The 14,835-nt window shown below is 41.0% G+C and overlaps 1 protein-coding gene across 5 annotated transcripts in view; it reads right to left on the bottom strand.

Moving 5' to 3' along the window:
- Positions 1-14,835, bottom strand: part of DLGAP1 (DLG associated protein 1) — a 252,400-nt gene that overhangs the window by 5,782 nt on the left and 231,783 nt on the right. For all 5 annotated transcript variants that reach the window (XM_039706190.1, XM_039706192.1, XM_039706191.1 and 2 more), the window contains 3 exons: positions 12,294-12,712; positions 3,093-3,184; positions 1,091-1,243 (listed from right to left, as the gene is read on the bottom strand). In XM_039706190.1, coding sequence (XP_039562124.1) covers positions 1,091-1,243; positions 3,093-3,184; positions 12,294-12,712 — 664 coding nt within the window. The remainder of the gene's footprint in view (positions 1-1,090; positions 1,244-3,092; positions 3,185-12,293; positions 12,713-14,835) is intronic.

Raw genomic sequence — 14,835 nt, 5'->3', positions numbered from 1 at the left:
TTATTATGGTTATTTGTCCAAAATAAAACACCACTTTGGTCATTGGCAGCCAGCTGACCATAAGCTGAGGTAGCCAGGACTCCTGTCTGAGCCACTGTACCTGTAAATTGTGCTCCCCTCCTTCTGGTGACCCTACCTGTTGGCTGTGTTCATTGCTATCAGACCAGTCACAGTGGAAATTCAGCCACCAAATTACATACCTACAGGAGCACGACATTACACTGTTGGTTCCTCTAGGAATGGGTCTGTGCTCTAAGGATTTTCTGAAACATTTGTGTATTTTGGCTCACCCAAGTGCTGTTTGTCTTGAGGTGGATAGTGAGGAGAAAAAAAAAAGGCGATGGTGCCAAATGAGAATGTAACGTGAAACATGACTTACATTTGGATGTGGTAGTTTTTCATGGTGACAGAAGAAGACTACATTTACAAAAAGAGAAGGAAAAAAAAAAGAAAAAAAGAAAGAAAATCCCCACCAAAGCTCCAGATGATTTTTATGCTACCTCAGGTAAACAACAATACCAGGAAAGTGAAAGTGAATGTGTTTGTGAAATCACCCACTTTAAAAAAAGCCCAAAATAAGTAAAAAACAAACAAATGGACAAAAAATAGTAATTTTTTCATGTAACATTTTGGAAGGCATATTTTTGATATTGCTGTTTGTAACCTGGCTACCAAAGTCAGCGATGGTTACAGTGGTTCCCTGGTTTTTTCAGTAACACAACCTAGAACTCTTGCTGTATGCAATAATATGAACCGTAAATGTGATTTATTTAATTTTAAGAATCAATATATAAGGCAGTTCCTTCCAACGATTGATCATCTAATATGATTAAATGTAAAGCTTAACAAAGTACCACATTCCCATCATCCGATTCACAAAGACAGATTTGGTTTAAAAATATGCCTGAAACATATTACAGATAATATCCCAGATGATTATTATGTAAACATTGTTAATACAATGAAATTAATTTGATATGAGCTTCATTTCACATTTTTAACGTCAACGCTGTAACACAGAGGCCTACTTAATCTGTCCAGTATTTGTGCAGGGTTTTAAATGAAGCATACAAAATCTACAGTGTTCTACCTTCTTGTCATGAGGATCCATCTGTTTCCAATTATTGGCCTTTAACTGATGAAGTTCATCAAATTTCATACTAATATTTTCTATGGACAACTGCAGCATATCCCAAAACCCTGCTAAATCCTGGGAGGTCGGCCGTGGATGTGCATTAGGATTCTGTGTAACAGAAGAAAAAAACATGTTGGCTTTAGTACTTCTTAATGTAAAGAATTCAAGCAAATGGTTACAAATCTGGCTAGCAAAGCAGTTTGAGCAGATCCCAGTGATGGGTGAGACCCAGAGAGAGGAGCAAAGCGAAGCATTACTTACTGGCGGGTTTTATTTCGAGGAATCTGGCTCGGCGTTGAGCTGCTGTGCCCTGCAAGCACCCACTCACCAAAGGCAGCGGGTTCCCCCCACAGACTAAGGGTAGAGGGCCCCTGCGGCAGGATCTGCCTAGGGATGTTCCTGGGCACAACTAGTGGCAATCCTATCTGCACTGAAATGCAGCCTCCACTTTCATGAGGAAGGATTCCCTACCATGCTCACACTTGTAAAACAGAAAGAAACCTGTGCAAATGTACATTTCCTGCATGTGCAAATAGTGATATACCAATACTTGAACACTTTTTCTGCACTCTGAGAATGTAAGGTTTACAAAAATACACTAAGTAAAATTTTCTCTTATAGACCTCAGGCCAATTTTTTTTTTTTTTTTTTTTTTTTTTTTTTTTTTTTGGTCAAGAATGATTTGTGCTCGGTGAAAACCTCAGAAGACTATGTGCAGAAGTCCAGTAAACCCATTTTTACAGGCAGATTTTTGGGATGAACGAAACAGGGACCAGGTGGGGAGCATTGCTTTGTGTGTGCAAACTCATCAGCCCAACAGCATTGCTTACAAGAGCATATCTGGACAGTCAGCATCTTCAGCACAGCTTGGGCCAGACCCAGTAAATCCTGTCCCTTCAGTGGACCCCAGCTCTGAACACTTTTTGCATGCAGTGGTTGTACCCAAAGCCTAATCTCTCCTCCACTGGCAAGGGTTTTATGAGGGAAGGCTTTCTCCAGGATGTGTCCCCATAAGCTGGTTCCCAGCTGAAACTGTTTAATTAAAATGAGATGTTGCATACACTCACTTCAAGCATGTTTTTTCATAAATGCTGAGGAGTTCCTAAACCAGTCAGCTGTGGCCTTGTCAGACTACACTGATATATTGTTATTAATTTTGTTGTTAATAAATAAATTACTAGTAGCGTCTTGCCTGATGTTTTACATGGCTCAAGTTTTACTCTGCCTTTAGTTTTCTTCCTCTTCAGAAGCAATAAACCCAAAAGAGTCAGTTGATTGCCTTATAAAATTTCTATTTATGCTTTCCACAGTCACGCTAACAAATTATTTTGGTAGGATGATTATACCATGTAAGGTGCAATTATTGAAAACAATAAAGTATATATTTTTAGAGCCATAAGGAGACCAGAGATTACACTTTAATTCCTAGTTTTTCAGAGTTTGACAGATTGCCCAGTTGTAGGCTGTTCTTTGCAGAGATATGCAATCAGAAGGCTTTCTCAATTTTTATATTAAGAACTGGAAGTCTTATTAAGACAGAGCCAATTTCTGTTGCAATTTTTCACCAAGGCAGATTTTAGTCTGGAGCTTGTTTCCCAGGAGCACCTGGGAAAGCCCAACATGGCAGATTTCTGATCCACCCTCAAAGACCTTAAGGTGTTTTACCCATCCGTGTGCCCATGAACTCAACGGTCAAGGGACAGATCCTTGCTCCTCCAAAGTCAGTAGCAGAGCCTTAGTGATTGTTCACCCAAAGTTTTTTTGCCTTTATTTTAAGGGTCTGAAGCTATTGTGAAACTCATGCTGACTCTGACAAGTTTGAGTTACTCCCAAATTCATATCAGGGCCTTTACTGGAAAAATTGCCATCTTAGTCAGAAAATCAGTTTAGTTTATGTAGGATTATTCACAGTGTTAGTAAAAGGTACACACTAGTATCTAGCAGAAAAATTACATACCAGGTTTTCTTCACAAAGTTCTCTGAACTGGTAAAATTTCTGAGCCATGAGAAGCTGGGCACTGCCCACTGCAGTTCGAATTTTCCCTAGAACTGAGAGAAAAAGAAGAGTAAGTCACAATGCTTTCTTTGCTGCAGGCAAGTAAAAGCCTATAAAAAGAGAGGAGAAAGCTGTGCAGCAGCCAGCTCTGGCTTTCAAAAGGTATGTTATCTTTCAGTCACAAAAAGAGAAAAGTTGATAAGTCTAAGGTCAGATCTCCACAAGGCAAAAAATATGCAAAAGGTTGCTGCATCTTACTCTCATTCCTCCAGTGAGACCAGTTGTAACCAGTCGAAATGACAGTGTAAACGTGGCTAATCAAAAGCTTCTGCAGGCTGTATAGAAAGCTCACCAGAAATGTCACCACTCATATCACTATGACCCAGACTCGGGCTTTGAATACAAATCCAGCTCACTGCACAAAATACAAACCCAGCTCCCTGCACAAGGACATGCAGCTCTCAAACCCTGTTTGCTTCTCCACCTCACTTAGCAACTCAGGCTTTATTTGTCAGGTGTAGCTGAGTGTTGCTCGACCAGAGCCCCAGAAAGGGGATGATTGTTTTAGTGCACACCAATGAATCTCATCTAAACCTTCTGAGTACTTTCCATGAGCATAACCCAAGGCTGCTGCTGCCTTTGAATTCAAAAGCCCAGGAGTACTTCAGGGAGCAAAGGCACCCTGGCCTCTCCTCCTTGCTGCTGATTTGAAGGGAGGTGTCCAGGAGCTCCAGCACAGCTGGCTGAGGACTCCTTTGTACAGACAGCTGGATACTTATTGCCCCTTTGGGCTGACCGAGTGCTGTGAAGGGCTGCAGTGAACCAGAAGACAGCCCATAGTAAATGCCTCTGAATAAAGCAGGAGCTCACACTGTTTTGGTTGCATTCAGACACTGGGATTTTACAGGGTAGTTGGGAATGCACTGCCCAAAACCGAGCCAGAGACTGGTGCATTCAGAGGCTCCCTGGGGCGTTCTGGTCTGGGGGAGGCTGTGTGTGTGCACCTGTACATGTGTGTGAACATGTGTATGCGTGTGCCTTTGTGTGTCTGAAAAAAGAAGCAATGCAGAAACACAGCAAAAAGGCAGATATGGCCTCAGCTGGCAGTAAGACAGTGAATCCAAAAAATAGAGTGTGAATTTAGGGATTGCTGAGTGAAAGAATTGATGCTGTGAGGAAGAAAGCAGCTACCGATTTGTTTGAGATTTCCAATGCTCGGAAAAAAACTCCAAAAATGTCTTTAAAAAACCCAGGTTGGCATCACATATTTGTCTGACTCCTTAATTAATTTTCTCTCTCAGCTGAAACAACTTATTATGCCCAATTCTCTGGCTAACAAGTGATTAAACAACTAATTTAAATGAATTTTTAAAATATTACCACTTCCTTAATGAAAAACATGAATGGCAGCCACTGTGTCACAGTCCTCGCTATCATTTCTACTCAGAGACATTCATATTGTCCAGCTCTCAAATAGACACAGCAACTTTTCTGTGACAAATTTACAGCCTGGATATACGAGAGAGGTGAAGGAGGAACAATAAAAACAAACAGATGAAGTGGCCAGCTCAAGGTGAGTGAATTGCTGGTAAAGCCTAGAAGAGATACTAGTCCTAAGTGCCATCTTCTGCACCATCCCTTGGGCACAGTCACTTTTTGCATGAGAGTTAAGACAGTATTAGCAGAGCTCCCTTGGGAAAAGACTGCTAAGTATTTTGATTTACCACAATGAAAAATAAATAAATAAACATATACATACATATGCAACCTTGCTGTATTTATGTTGCAACCCCTTCTAACAAGATTTTTAGCATTTCATTGGTTCTGTGACTGGCTGCAGTGCTGGCTACCAGAGTGCCACCACGCAGTGCTTGGTAAGAGAAAGGCTTCTCCAAGGATTTGAGTAGCCACATGCTAAGCAGACTGGCACAAATACTTGTGATAAACTGAAACTTGATACACACTTATATGAAATCTGTGTTCTCTTCCTACAAGGCAAATGGTTTTCCTTCACCAGCCTCAAAGCTCACTTCTCAAGGCTGTTGAAGGAAAAGTGGTATGTGGAGTTCATTTATACTTCAGACATACAAAGCGGGGGGATAAAAGGGGGAGGGAAGAGAGTCTTTTCACATTTTTTTCCGAACCTATAGGAGAGAGCTCTGTGAACACACACAGAGACCAGACTTTCATTTTGTTCCCAGAACTCAGCTCAGTACTGCCAGGAAATAGCCGTGAGCTGGAAGATTCACTAAGCAGAATATTTTCAGCATATTGCGCAGGGAGTTTTGCACACAACTCTAATTATTGTTAGCAAGGCTTGCGTGTCTAATTCTGTGCGCACAGTGCTGAAAATGGACCCCTTGGTGTGTCTAGTCATTTATGCAACCCAATATGCAAACCACTCAACTGAAAGGACTTTTCAATAGTAGGAGGAGCTACTCCGAGAGCTTTCATGTGGTTCCCATTGTTATGAAAACTCTTCCCACTGAGTATATTTGGGAACAGCTGCCTCATCTGGAGTTCGGCCACTCTGATGCTTCCCAAGACTTGAGAAGGGGAAAAAAAATCTCTCAACTTCTTGGGATTAAAAAAAAAAAGAAAAATAGAAAAAAAAAGAGGTGGGCTTTTCCTGGAAACCTGCACTGAAGGATTTGGAATTCACATCCCAAGCATGAAGAAATGTATATACAACTTGTTGATGATGGATGGTAATGTGCCTCTTTCTTTTGGGGAAGAAGAGCTTAATATTCAGAGATCTCAGCAAAGGGAAAAGGAAGTCCTTGTCCTTGGCTGCCTAGTGACTGGCTATTTGCCTAAAAAGCATCATCCCAGCTGACTGCGGGATGCATGCTGATGCTGTTCTCTATTGTTGCCACTTCTGCTGTAGCTGTGGCTGTATCTAGTCAAGTGTCACTGACTCCTCGCCCCTCAAAAGAAAGGGGTCTGTTAATGTGCAACTGGTCAACAACCAACTCTGTCACGGAAGTTAGGGGGGAAAAAAAGACAAAACACAAAGCATACAAAAAGCTGAAAGGAATGTCTCTAGAAGACACAAAGCCTTATCAACAGCTTAAGTTTTGTTTCCAAACCCACGTTGCTTTTAGTGTTTCAAGGCACAGTGTTCATTTTGCTTACTCAGTCAAAATCTCTGGTGCCCAACAGAAAGGCCAAGGTGTAGGGAAAAATCAAAAGCAAAAATAGACCAATAGATTTTCTTAGAAGAAAAGTCTGCAAGGTTTGTAGCCAAATACCAAGAACATAAATGGAATTACAAAGATAATACTCAAAGCAAATCAGAAAAGAATCAGAGAAATCTTTAACAGCAAGGGAGATGGGGTACAGAAGGGAAACCACATAAACATTCAAATTGATGTGTTCAGCTAATAGGATACAAAGAAAACATATAAAACCAAGCAACAAAAAATCCCAACCCATCGAGATGCAATCATAATGGATTTAAACACCTACATAATGTTATTCATATCTGCTTTCTGTTCCATACAGGACCATACAGCACACTCAGCACTGTTGGATCTGAATGCCTTCCAGTAATGCATTAAGCAATGTTATTAACATCCATCATATGCTTTGCTGTCACCTCTTCCCCAGAGGGAGAAGTGTGTGTACTGCAGTGTTTTGTTTTAATAGTTTGAATTTTTCCTTTTTTCCCCCCCTTCTTGCTTTGACCTATCTTCCTTGTAAATCCGGTTCCCTCCTGTGACATTTTTTAAGACATGGACAATTATGTCTGTTCTTGAAAAACTTATAGCTATTTTGATGGAATTCAGCTACTGTGGAATGCCTCCTCACTGTTACTGTTCTTATGTAGGAATCACAGAATATTATTCTAGAACAGACACATGACAGTGAATATCCTTTAAAGACAGTGTCTTTAACCCCCCCAACAAGTTCTTCTTTTAAAACATTCTTGAAGTTAGACTTGGACTATGTTCTGTTCAATCAGTAAGTTCTTGCTTCTCTTGGTTCTAAGAATTGCATGGGACCTATTTGGAAATTGTGGAGCTCTATGTGTTTTCCCCCTCCATGTCTTCATCGGAAAAGAAATAGGAAAACAACAAAATAAAAGAATTGTGAACACAAGCAAAAAAAAAAAATATTGTCATCTGTTCTAACTAGGAAGGTGACTGTGTGTGTAACAAGGATAACAAAATATAAGAAAATAACAAAACCCACCTGAAGTGATGTGAAAAGTAATCACATTGAGAAACCAGAGGAGTTTTGAGAAGAGATAGCATTATTTGGCCTTAAAATCCCAACTGTATTTGCATTTGAACTTTGACAGGCCCCAGGGTCTAACAAGTGACAAAGGAGACACTTAAGACTCCTGACTCAAATGCCCTTAATGTGAAAACACCTAGTTGACAGGCAGGGCCCAAGCTAGGGAACAGAATACCAGGGACTTGCTCATTGCCCCAGGAGCAAGTGGCAGGAACAATAGCTGAAATTACAGGGACACAGCCTGACATTTGCGTTGCAGATGTTGGCTGGGCACTATGCATATGAAGCAATCCTGCCACAGAGCTGTCACAATCCATTTCCAAGCCAGGATGGACCAGCATTTTAGCCTATTCATGTTGACAGACCTACATTTAAATAACGCCAAGTATGACAAAAGCCAGGAAATTCAAAGTTAAAGCTACTGCTCAGGTCTTAAGCTCAGCTGTTAAAGAGAAAACAGCCACATGGAACAAACTAGGGAAGGAGCAGTCCTTTCTTTGAGTCATATATACTTACAAGAGTGATCTCATTGAAATTAATAGGGCTGTCTGCATGAGCAAATTCTTCTCATTTGGATTAAAGCAGTTTCCATGTGTTCTCTGAGTTACTTGGCTTTTATTAGCACATTTAATGGTTTTTTTTTTCCCCCTAACTAGATCGTTTCCTTGCTTGTGGATTTCACTTTTTGCCTTGTTAGCCTCTGGACACTGGTAGGGCTTTCCTTGCTGGCTTTTCTTGCTGGTTTTCCTTTGAGAAACCCTCGTGTATGGAGAAGTCCCTTCTGGGGACAAAAGAAAACCAGAACAAGAAAAGGATGAGTTGGGCATATGGCCAGAGGCATGTGGCCAGGGGGATTCCAGCAGGACTCGGCCACATGTCAGGCTGGTGACCATCCCTGTGCTCGGCTGTCCCAGCCCACTGCAGGATGAGGCTGTCTCACTCCTCCGAAGGCTGGGAGTGCTTGGGGAAGCCCTGCAGAGGAATGGCAAATGGTTTTTCGTGCTTATGGCTGAGAGTGAGCTCATGGGTATCTTTTTATTTTGCCATGCACAACTATTATGAAAAATGTACATTTTCCTAAACTTTATTCTCTCACGTCTAACCTTTACTTTTTGTGTTTTCTTTTGAAACAATTGAAACAAACGTAAACAGCATTGCATAATCCCAGAACGGGATGAATTTGTAGAGGCTCTGGTCCTGAGCAGTGAGGTTCCTGCAGATTTGAGGTCAACCTTTGTTCACACACTAGCCCCAGAGGGCTGCTGTATACACACAAGAGAGTTATAATGAGAGGTCTTGTGAGAGCCTTGGTTTTCTGTTTTAGTTTTTACTTGATTGGCCTGGCTTTTCTTGCCACTAAACCCACATTACACCTGACTTGTGGTGAATCAGGCCTGCTGGTTGCTTCTGATGGTTATCTTTACACCAAAGCCACAGTACAACCTCATGTGAAAGAGAAACTTCTGGAGGGGGGGCAGGGGAAGCTTTCTGGTTCTCCCAAGAAGGTCAATATGAACAACAGCAAAAAACCCCTCCAAAGACAGGCCAAGGCCATAGGAATATTCCTGTGCCCACCGCTGCTGGGAAAAAAAAAAATGGTCAGAGCTCTGCAGGGAGCCAGGTCTGATGCTGCTAATTTTGTATGTAAATGGTGACAATAGAGGTCTGAGCCAAAAGTCACCAACAACTGTGGTGGGGCTTTGACTATTTGAAATTTTACAAGGGAGAGGTAGGAGGAGCAAGCAGATGGTTGAGGAAAAAACAAAAAAAAAGTCAACAGTTGATTTCACTTAAGGCCTGATCCAAAGCGTCAATCAAGTCTCACAAGGTGTTTAGCCTCAGATGTGTAACATCTTTTCTTTTTTTTTTTGTGAGAGCCATAGAGTTTGTAGCCAACTTCCCTGTAACTGCAAAATACGCTGAAATCACATCAAGTATGTTGGCTTAAAGTGTGATTGGTGTTCATCTGCCTGTCACACATGCAGCAGCTTTATCAGAAAATTATTTCAGATACAACCAGAGTATACTATACAATAAATAATTCATGGCGGAAGGGAAACCACATTTCTCTCTATATTGGCATTTCATCATGCAGCCACCGAACCACAGCTTGTTTTTATACAGAGCAGCAGACTCCATTTCCCAGCTAGAAACATTCAATCCCATCTGGTAGATCCATTCCCAGCTAGATAATACCCTACGTATCCATGTAACATACAAGCTACTGTCAAACAGCAGCGAGCCGTCTCCCCGAGACAGCTGTTCCGCACAAGGGCCGCATTGTCTGGAGGAGCGCGGATCGTTTTACGGGGAGCGCCGGGGGGATGAGCCCTCTGTCAGCTGCCATGGCATCGAGAAAACCTCGCTCATCACACGTTCTCGTTATTTTGTTATCTGGCCAAACACATGCTGGGGATGTCAGGTTGGAAACAAAGGATGCATTCCCCGCTCTGGTTATGTTTCATTAGGGAAAGCAAAGCAAACGCACCTCTTCTGCTCCTTTCCTCTCTCTCTTTAAAGTGTATAGATGTATGAAAAAGACTTTTTTCGGGGCAGGGTTTGTAACAACCAGGCTTTTGTTCCTGGCACTGCTGAGTGGGCGGAGTGGCCCCGGCCATATGCTTTTCCTTGGCACCAGGTAGAGCGGGACGTGCTGAGCCGCAGCAGAAAGCCCTGCACAGCCTCTGTGGGAGGCAGCTGCCACGTGCCACAGCAGCTGACAGCGTCACACCAAAATAAGTACTGCAACAGTGGCTACCAAACCCAGGTGACCCTTCTCTTCCTGCCATTTCCAGTAATCACAAGAAGCGCCAGGACACATGCCGGCTCTGCTGTGAGGAGGCATTGGGAATAGCCAGCCTAACCATTCCTCTATCTTCCCCATAACTGACTCCTCACATTGATTGCCCAAAGAGCCCTTTAACATTGTCTTATATCAAAGACACTGAGACATTGGGAGACAATTCTGTACAGATATGCATTTTCTGCATCTATCAGGCTCATAAAATTCCCTTCATGTTCTTTTCCTATGACTTTATTGGTGCACCAAACACCTTGGTGCACAAATAAAATATTTATTGGTTTTTCCAGTATTATCAGTTCATAGAATGACAGAATAGTTGACGTTAGAGAGGACCTTTAAAATAATCTAGTTTCAGCTCCATTGCCTTGGTCAAGGACACCTTCCACTAGACCAGGTTGCCCAAAGCTCATCCATCTGGCCTTGAACCCTTCCAGGGATGGGGCATCCACAATTTTCCTGGGCAACACTGTTCCAGTGCCTCACCACCCTCATCACAGAATATGTTTTCCTTATGTTCTAAGTTGTTATGACTTATAAAAGTTGTGTGTTTCCTGTTTGTTATGTCTTCACACTTCTTTTTCAATCTAAAATCTCATAGTTCACAAGGCTTATTTCTTCATACTACAGAAACAACAGATACTTTTTTATTCTGATACGTGTGCAAAGGGATTTTTGAATGCATTGATGATGTGAGCTAAAAATGAGAATCAAAATTTCTAGAATTTGGGAAATCTTGATCTGTTTTTAAGGTCAAACCTTCCATATATTTTCTACAGAAGAAATTGTTAGCGAATTGTATAATATAAATTTTATATAAATATAAAACCTTTACATATCTTAAAATTCAGGTTATCTTATATATGCCATTAAAATAAATTTCCAGTTGCTTACGATTTTGTCTAACTTTGACTATCTAGATCCTACCTTTTCATTCACTAGGTTGAATGGAATGTTCCAGCAGAAACAGCTTGTGCATTTCTAAGATTTTTTTCCAGTGTTAATTTCTTTAATAAATCAAAAACTTTACATTTCAGAAGAATTCAAACATCTCTCTTCTTGAGAGGAAAGGTTAAAAAATTTAAGAAGCAATTCTGGAGCTGAAGTAATAGTCCTTGCTTTGGTAGAAGCTAATTTGGGAGTTGGTAAAATATTACTTTTATATCCTGGAATATATGCTTAGGCATGTCTAAATTACAAAAAACTGAATTCTCTGTAAGCAGCTTAGTATTTCCCAGAAGCTCACTTCTAAAAGTTGAAACAGCTTTATTTGCAAGGAGCATGTTCACAGATTTACCTCTGTCTAAAGTTGACAGCCAGCAATAGTACTGTTCCTTGTAAGAGAAATAAATGGAAAAAAAAACCTTCTATTTTTACTGGGAGAAAAAATTCTGGACTGGAAAACACATGCTCAGCCCTTGTGCCCTAATTAGAGTGAACAAATAAGATGTGAACTACTCAACTCTCAACCCTTCTGAGTAAGGAGGTTTACTAGACAGTCCTGTTACCTTACAGGTAGGTTAATATTGCTGACAGTGGTGACAACTGAGATGTAGTTTGCATGTGTGTGGTTTTTTATCACACGATATGAAGAACTTGTTTTATTGGGATAGTCAAGCAAATGAGAACTACAGGGGAGATGTAGGGAGGCTGGAGAGAGAAAGAGAGAGAGAGAGGGAGAGGACAATTTGGAAGCATAACTGCAATCTCTTTCAGTAGGGAGAAACATCTAAATACTCTTATGCTAATCACCATATGAAAAGGCAACTGAAATATGAATTTAATTAAAAGAAACTACAATCTGTTAAATTATATTCTAAAGTTATGAGAAGTGATTTCAAACAGAAGAGTTAAGAAACATTAATACTACAAGATCCCTAACCACACTCTCCTAATTATCTGTTGAACTATGCAATCCCAAAAACTGATACCACCAGAGTTTCAGAAGTGCTGAGCATTTGCATTCCCTGTCAGCTTTAATAAGGATTATGATATACATACGTACAGTCCTTTTGAGAATCACAGCCATAGCTTCCTTAGCTAAGTAAGAATTCACTGGAGTGAATTTGACCTATATTAAACACATCTTTGCAGTTGCAATGTTATTGTGTGTGGTTACTTACTGTCCTCAGGTAAGTTGTTTTCACGTTCTTCTCTCTCCATCTGTTGGCACCAACCCTCCATACGATCTCTCTCTGCCTGAAGTAGCTTCAGAAACCAGTGGCCATCTCGTGGGCACACTGACCTTTGAACAGCTTCCAGAGTATCTTCAGTAATAGAGTCAATCCATGGGTCAGGAGGAGGTAAAATTGATGGATCAAAATCTGTCTCAAAGTCATCATCCACTGCACATGCATGGTAATGGTTTCCTGACCCTTGTATGCTAACGGTAGAGGTGCTTGCATCTCGGGAAAACTGTCTTGATATTTGTCCAGAACACGTATTGTCCTCTTGAGGGTCGATTATTTCAAAGTTCTCATGGAAATCCAGGTCTGCTTGCACAGCTGCTGTTACACTATTAGACCGTGTAAACCTGCGAAAGCTTTGGAGAGCACAAACAGAAAATGTTTAGAAAGTTTTTTCTAGGTAATTTGGTATGGAAGGACTTAACTAAGATTCTGCCACTCTTCCTAACACTGGCAGTCACGCCTCTCAGTGCTACACTCAGGTGTTTTTTTTCATGAAATGATCAGCATGAGCTTTTTTTCTCATTGCAAACAAACAAACAAGCATCTCTCTTTTTCCATGCAAACTCACTGTTTATTGAGACAAGGACCTCTAATTGTTATGTGATTTAACAAAGCCAGAGGCCAGCCCAAAAGAGAGCTAACAGTGCCAGTAGCTCAGGATTTTAGGTTACTGATTGATGAAAAGTTAAAGGGGCCCAATTTTCAGAAATGTTTTATCTTTCAATTATTAAAACTTACACCCCTTTGAAGTTACACATCCAAACTCACAAGGCACATTTAAAAATCATACATGTGAAATCAGTAAGATACTAATACCAATGAGTCTACTATGTATGTAATATTATATATTCCATTTATACAAAAAAAGTACTTTTAACTCAGATAAATATTTTATTGTTTCTTCATAATTACTCTTCATAATTATATATCTGCCGTCTCTCACAATTTTAGTGCCCATTGCCAGTGTCCAGACATTCTATTTTTCACATTCAAACTTCAGTTTCAAAATGACCTCTTTTTCACCAAAGCTAGTGCTCTGCCTGTCTGTGTTACCCTCGTTATGATGATCTCCTGTAGGCAGCTCCCTCCCACCTTGCAGAGTTCCCCTGTGTTGGGGCATCTGAGGGGAAAGGCACGAGCAGGGGAGAGAGGAGGTTTGGGGGTTTGGGTAGGAGTGGGTTTTCTTTATGTAAACAGCACTTCATATTCTGCAGTCTGAGGCATCTGGCTGAGAAGGCTGACAGAGGAGGAGCACAGAGAAGTATAAGGAGTGAAACACGAGCAATGTTGTTGCAAGAGGTGGTAATGAGAGCCCATTCGATCAGCAGTGAATTGTGGAGGGTATGAGTGGAAAATGAGTGAGGCAGACTGCTGTCTTGCCCCATGATGAAAAAGAAGGTAGAACCAGAAAGTAACCATAGATGTCCCTTAAATCAGTAATATTTAGGGCTCAAGATTAACAGTTTTGAACTGAATAGGGACAGATTCCCATCTCTTCTTCTTACAAATCCAGGATGCCTGTGCGCTCATGCAGCCAGTAGTTAGTCTCCAATTTGTTCTCAATCTCACATCTACACTTGAAACTAGTGTTAGGACCCACTACCCTGTGATATTTTGGCTGTTTTGCCATTGCCAGTTCTGTTTTTAGTTTGCGCTCAAGCAGCAGTGAAAATGCTGAAGAGATGGAGGAACTGGATGCTGGGCACCATTTCACTTCCTTTCATTTATATTCCACCTTCCACTGAAGAGCAATAGCCAATTAGACAAGTACAACCAACAGCAAAATTTCATCAAGTATGTTTAGTCTGCAGCTGGTGAGGGAGCAGATGGAAGGATGCTGAGGTGGAATTTAATCTCCTATATACCTGGTGCATCCAGATAGCTCAGGAGGATTGTAGTAGACTTCAAGGAGGATTGTAATTGGTCCTGCTGATAGAGGAAATGAATGGCTGTTGATCTGGGGCTTTGAGCGGAGTAGAGCAAAGCAAAACTGGAGTTGAGAAAGGTCTTCCAATAAAAAAATAAAAAGCCCATGATGTTAATTTGAGCCTTCTTCCTCTGCAGAAGAAGGCTCAAATTAACATCTCAGCCATACCAGTCCCAGGAAAACTTTAGTAATACCTTGTGTACATATTTTTTTAATAATCACAAGCATTTTAACATAGTGCCTGATGCTTGCAGTTCTTTCATAACAGATGTTAAATGATACAAAGTCATGGTTGTGCCACTGTAGTTGTGCGTGATATGCACCAGCAAACTGAAAAATAAAGTGTGCAGATTCTTCATCTTGGTAGTATTTATCCTTTGGAAAGCAGAGAAAAGCATTTTGTTATGGACTGATACAGCAGAAAAAGTTAGAAAGGGAGGACAAGGGTCACTGGGGAGGTGGAATCTCTTCCATAGGAGAAAAGGTTTAGAAAACAGATGGCTGAGGAGGACTATGAGAGATCTATGAAATTCTGACTAGGGGATGGTT

Source organism: Passer montanus, unplaced genomic scaffold (assembly GCF_014805655.1).
Source record: "Passer montanus isolate IOZ18808 unplaced genomic scaffold, ASM1480565v1 scaffold19, whole genome shotgun sequence".
NCBI classification, from domain to species: Eukaryota; Metazoa; Chordata; class Aves; order Passeriformes; family Passeridae; genus Passer; species Passer montanus.
Note: the sequence above shows the minus strand (reverse complement) of the source record. Positions and strands in the feature narration are given on the sequence as shown.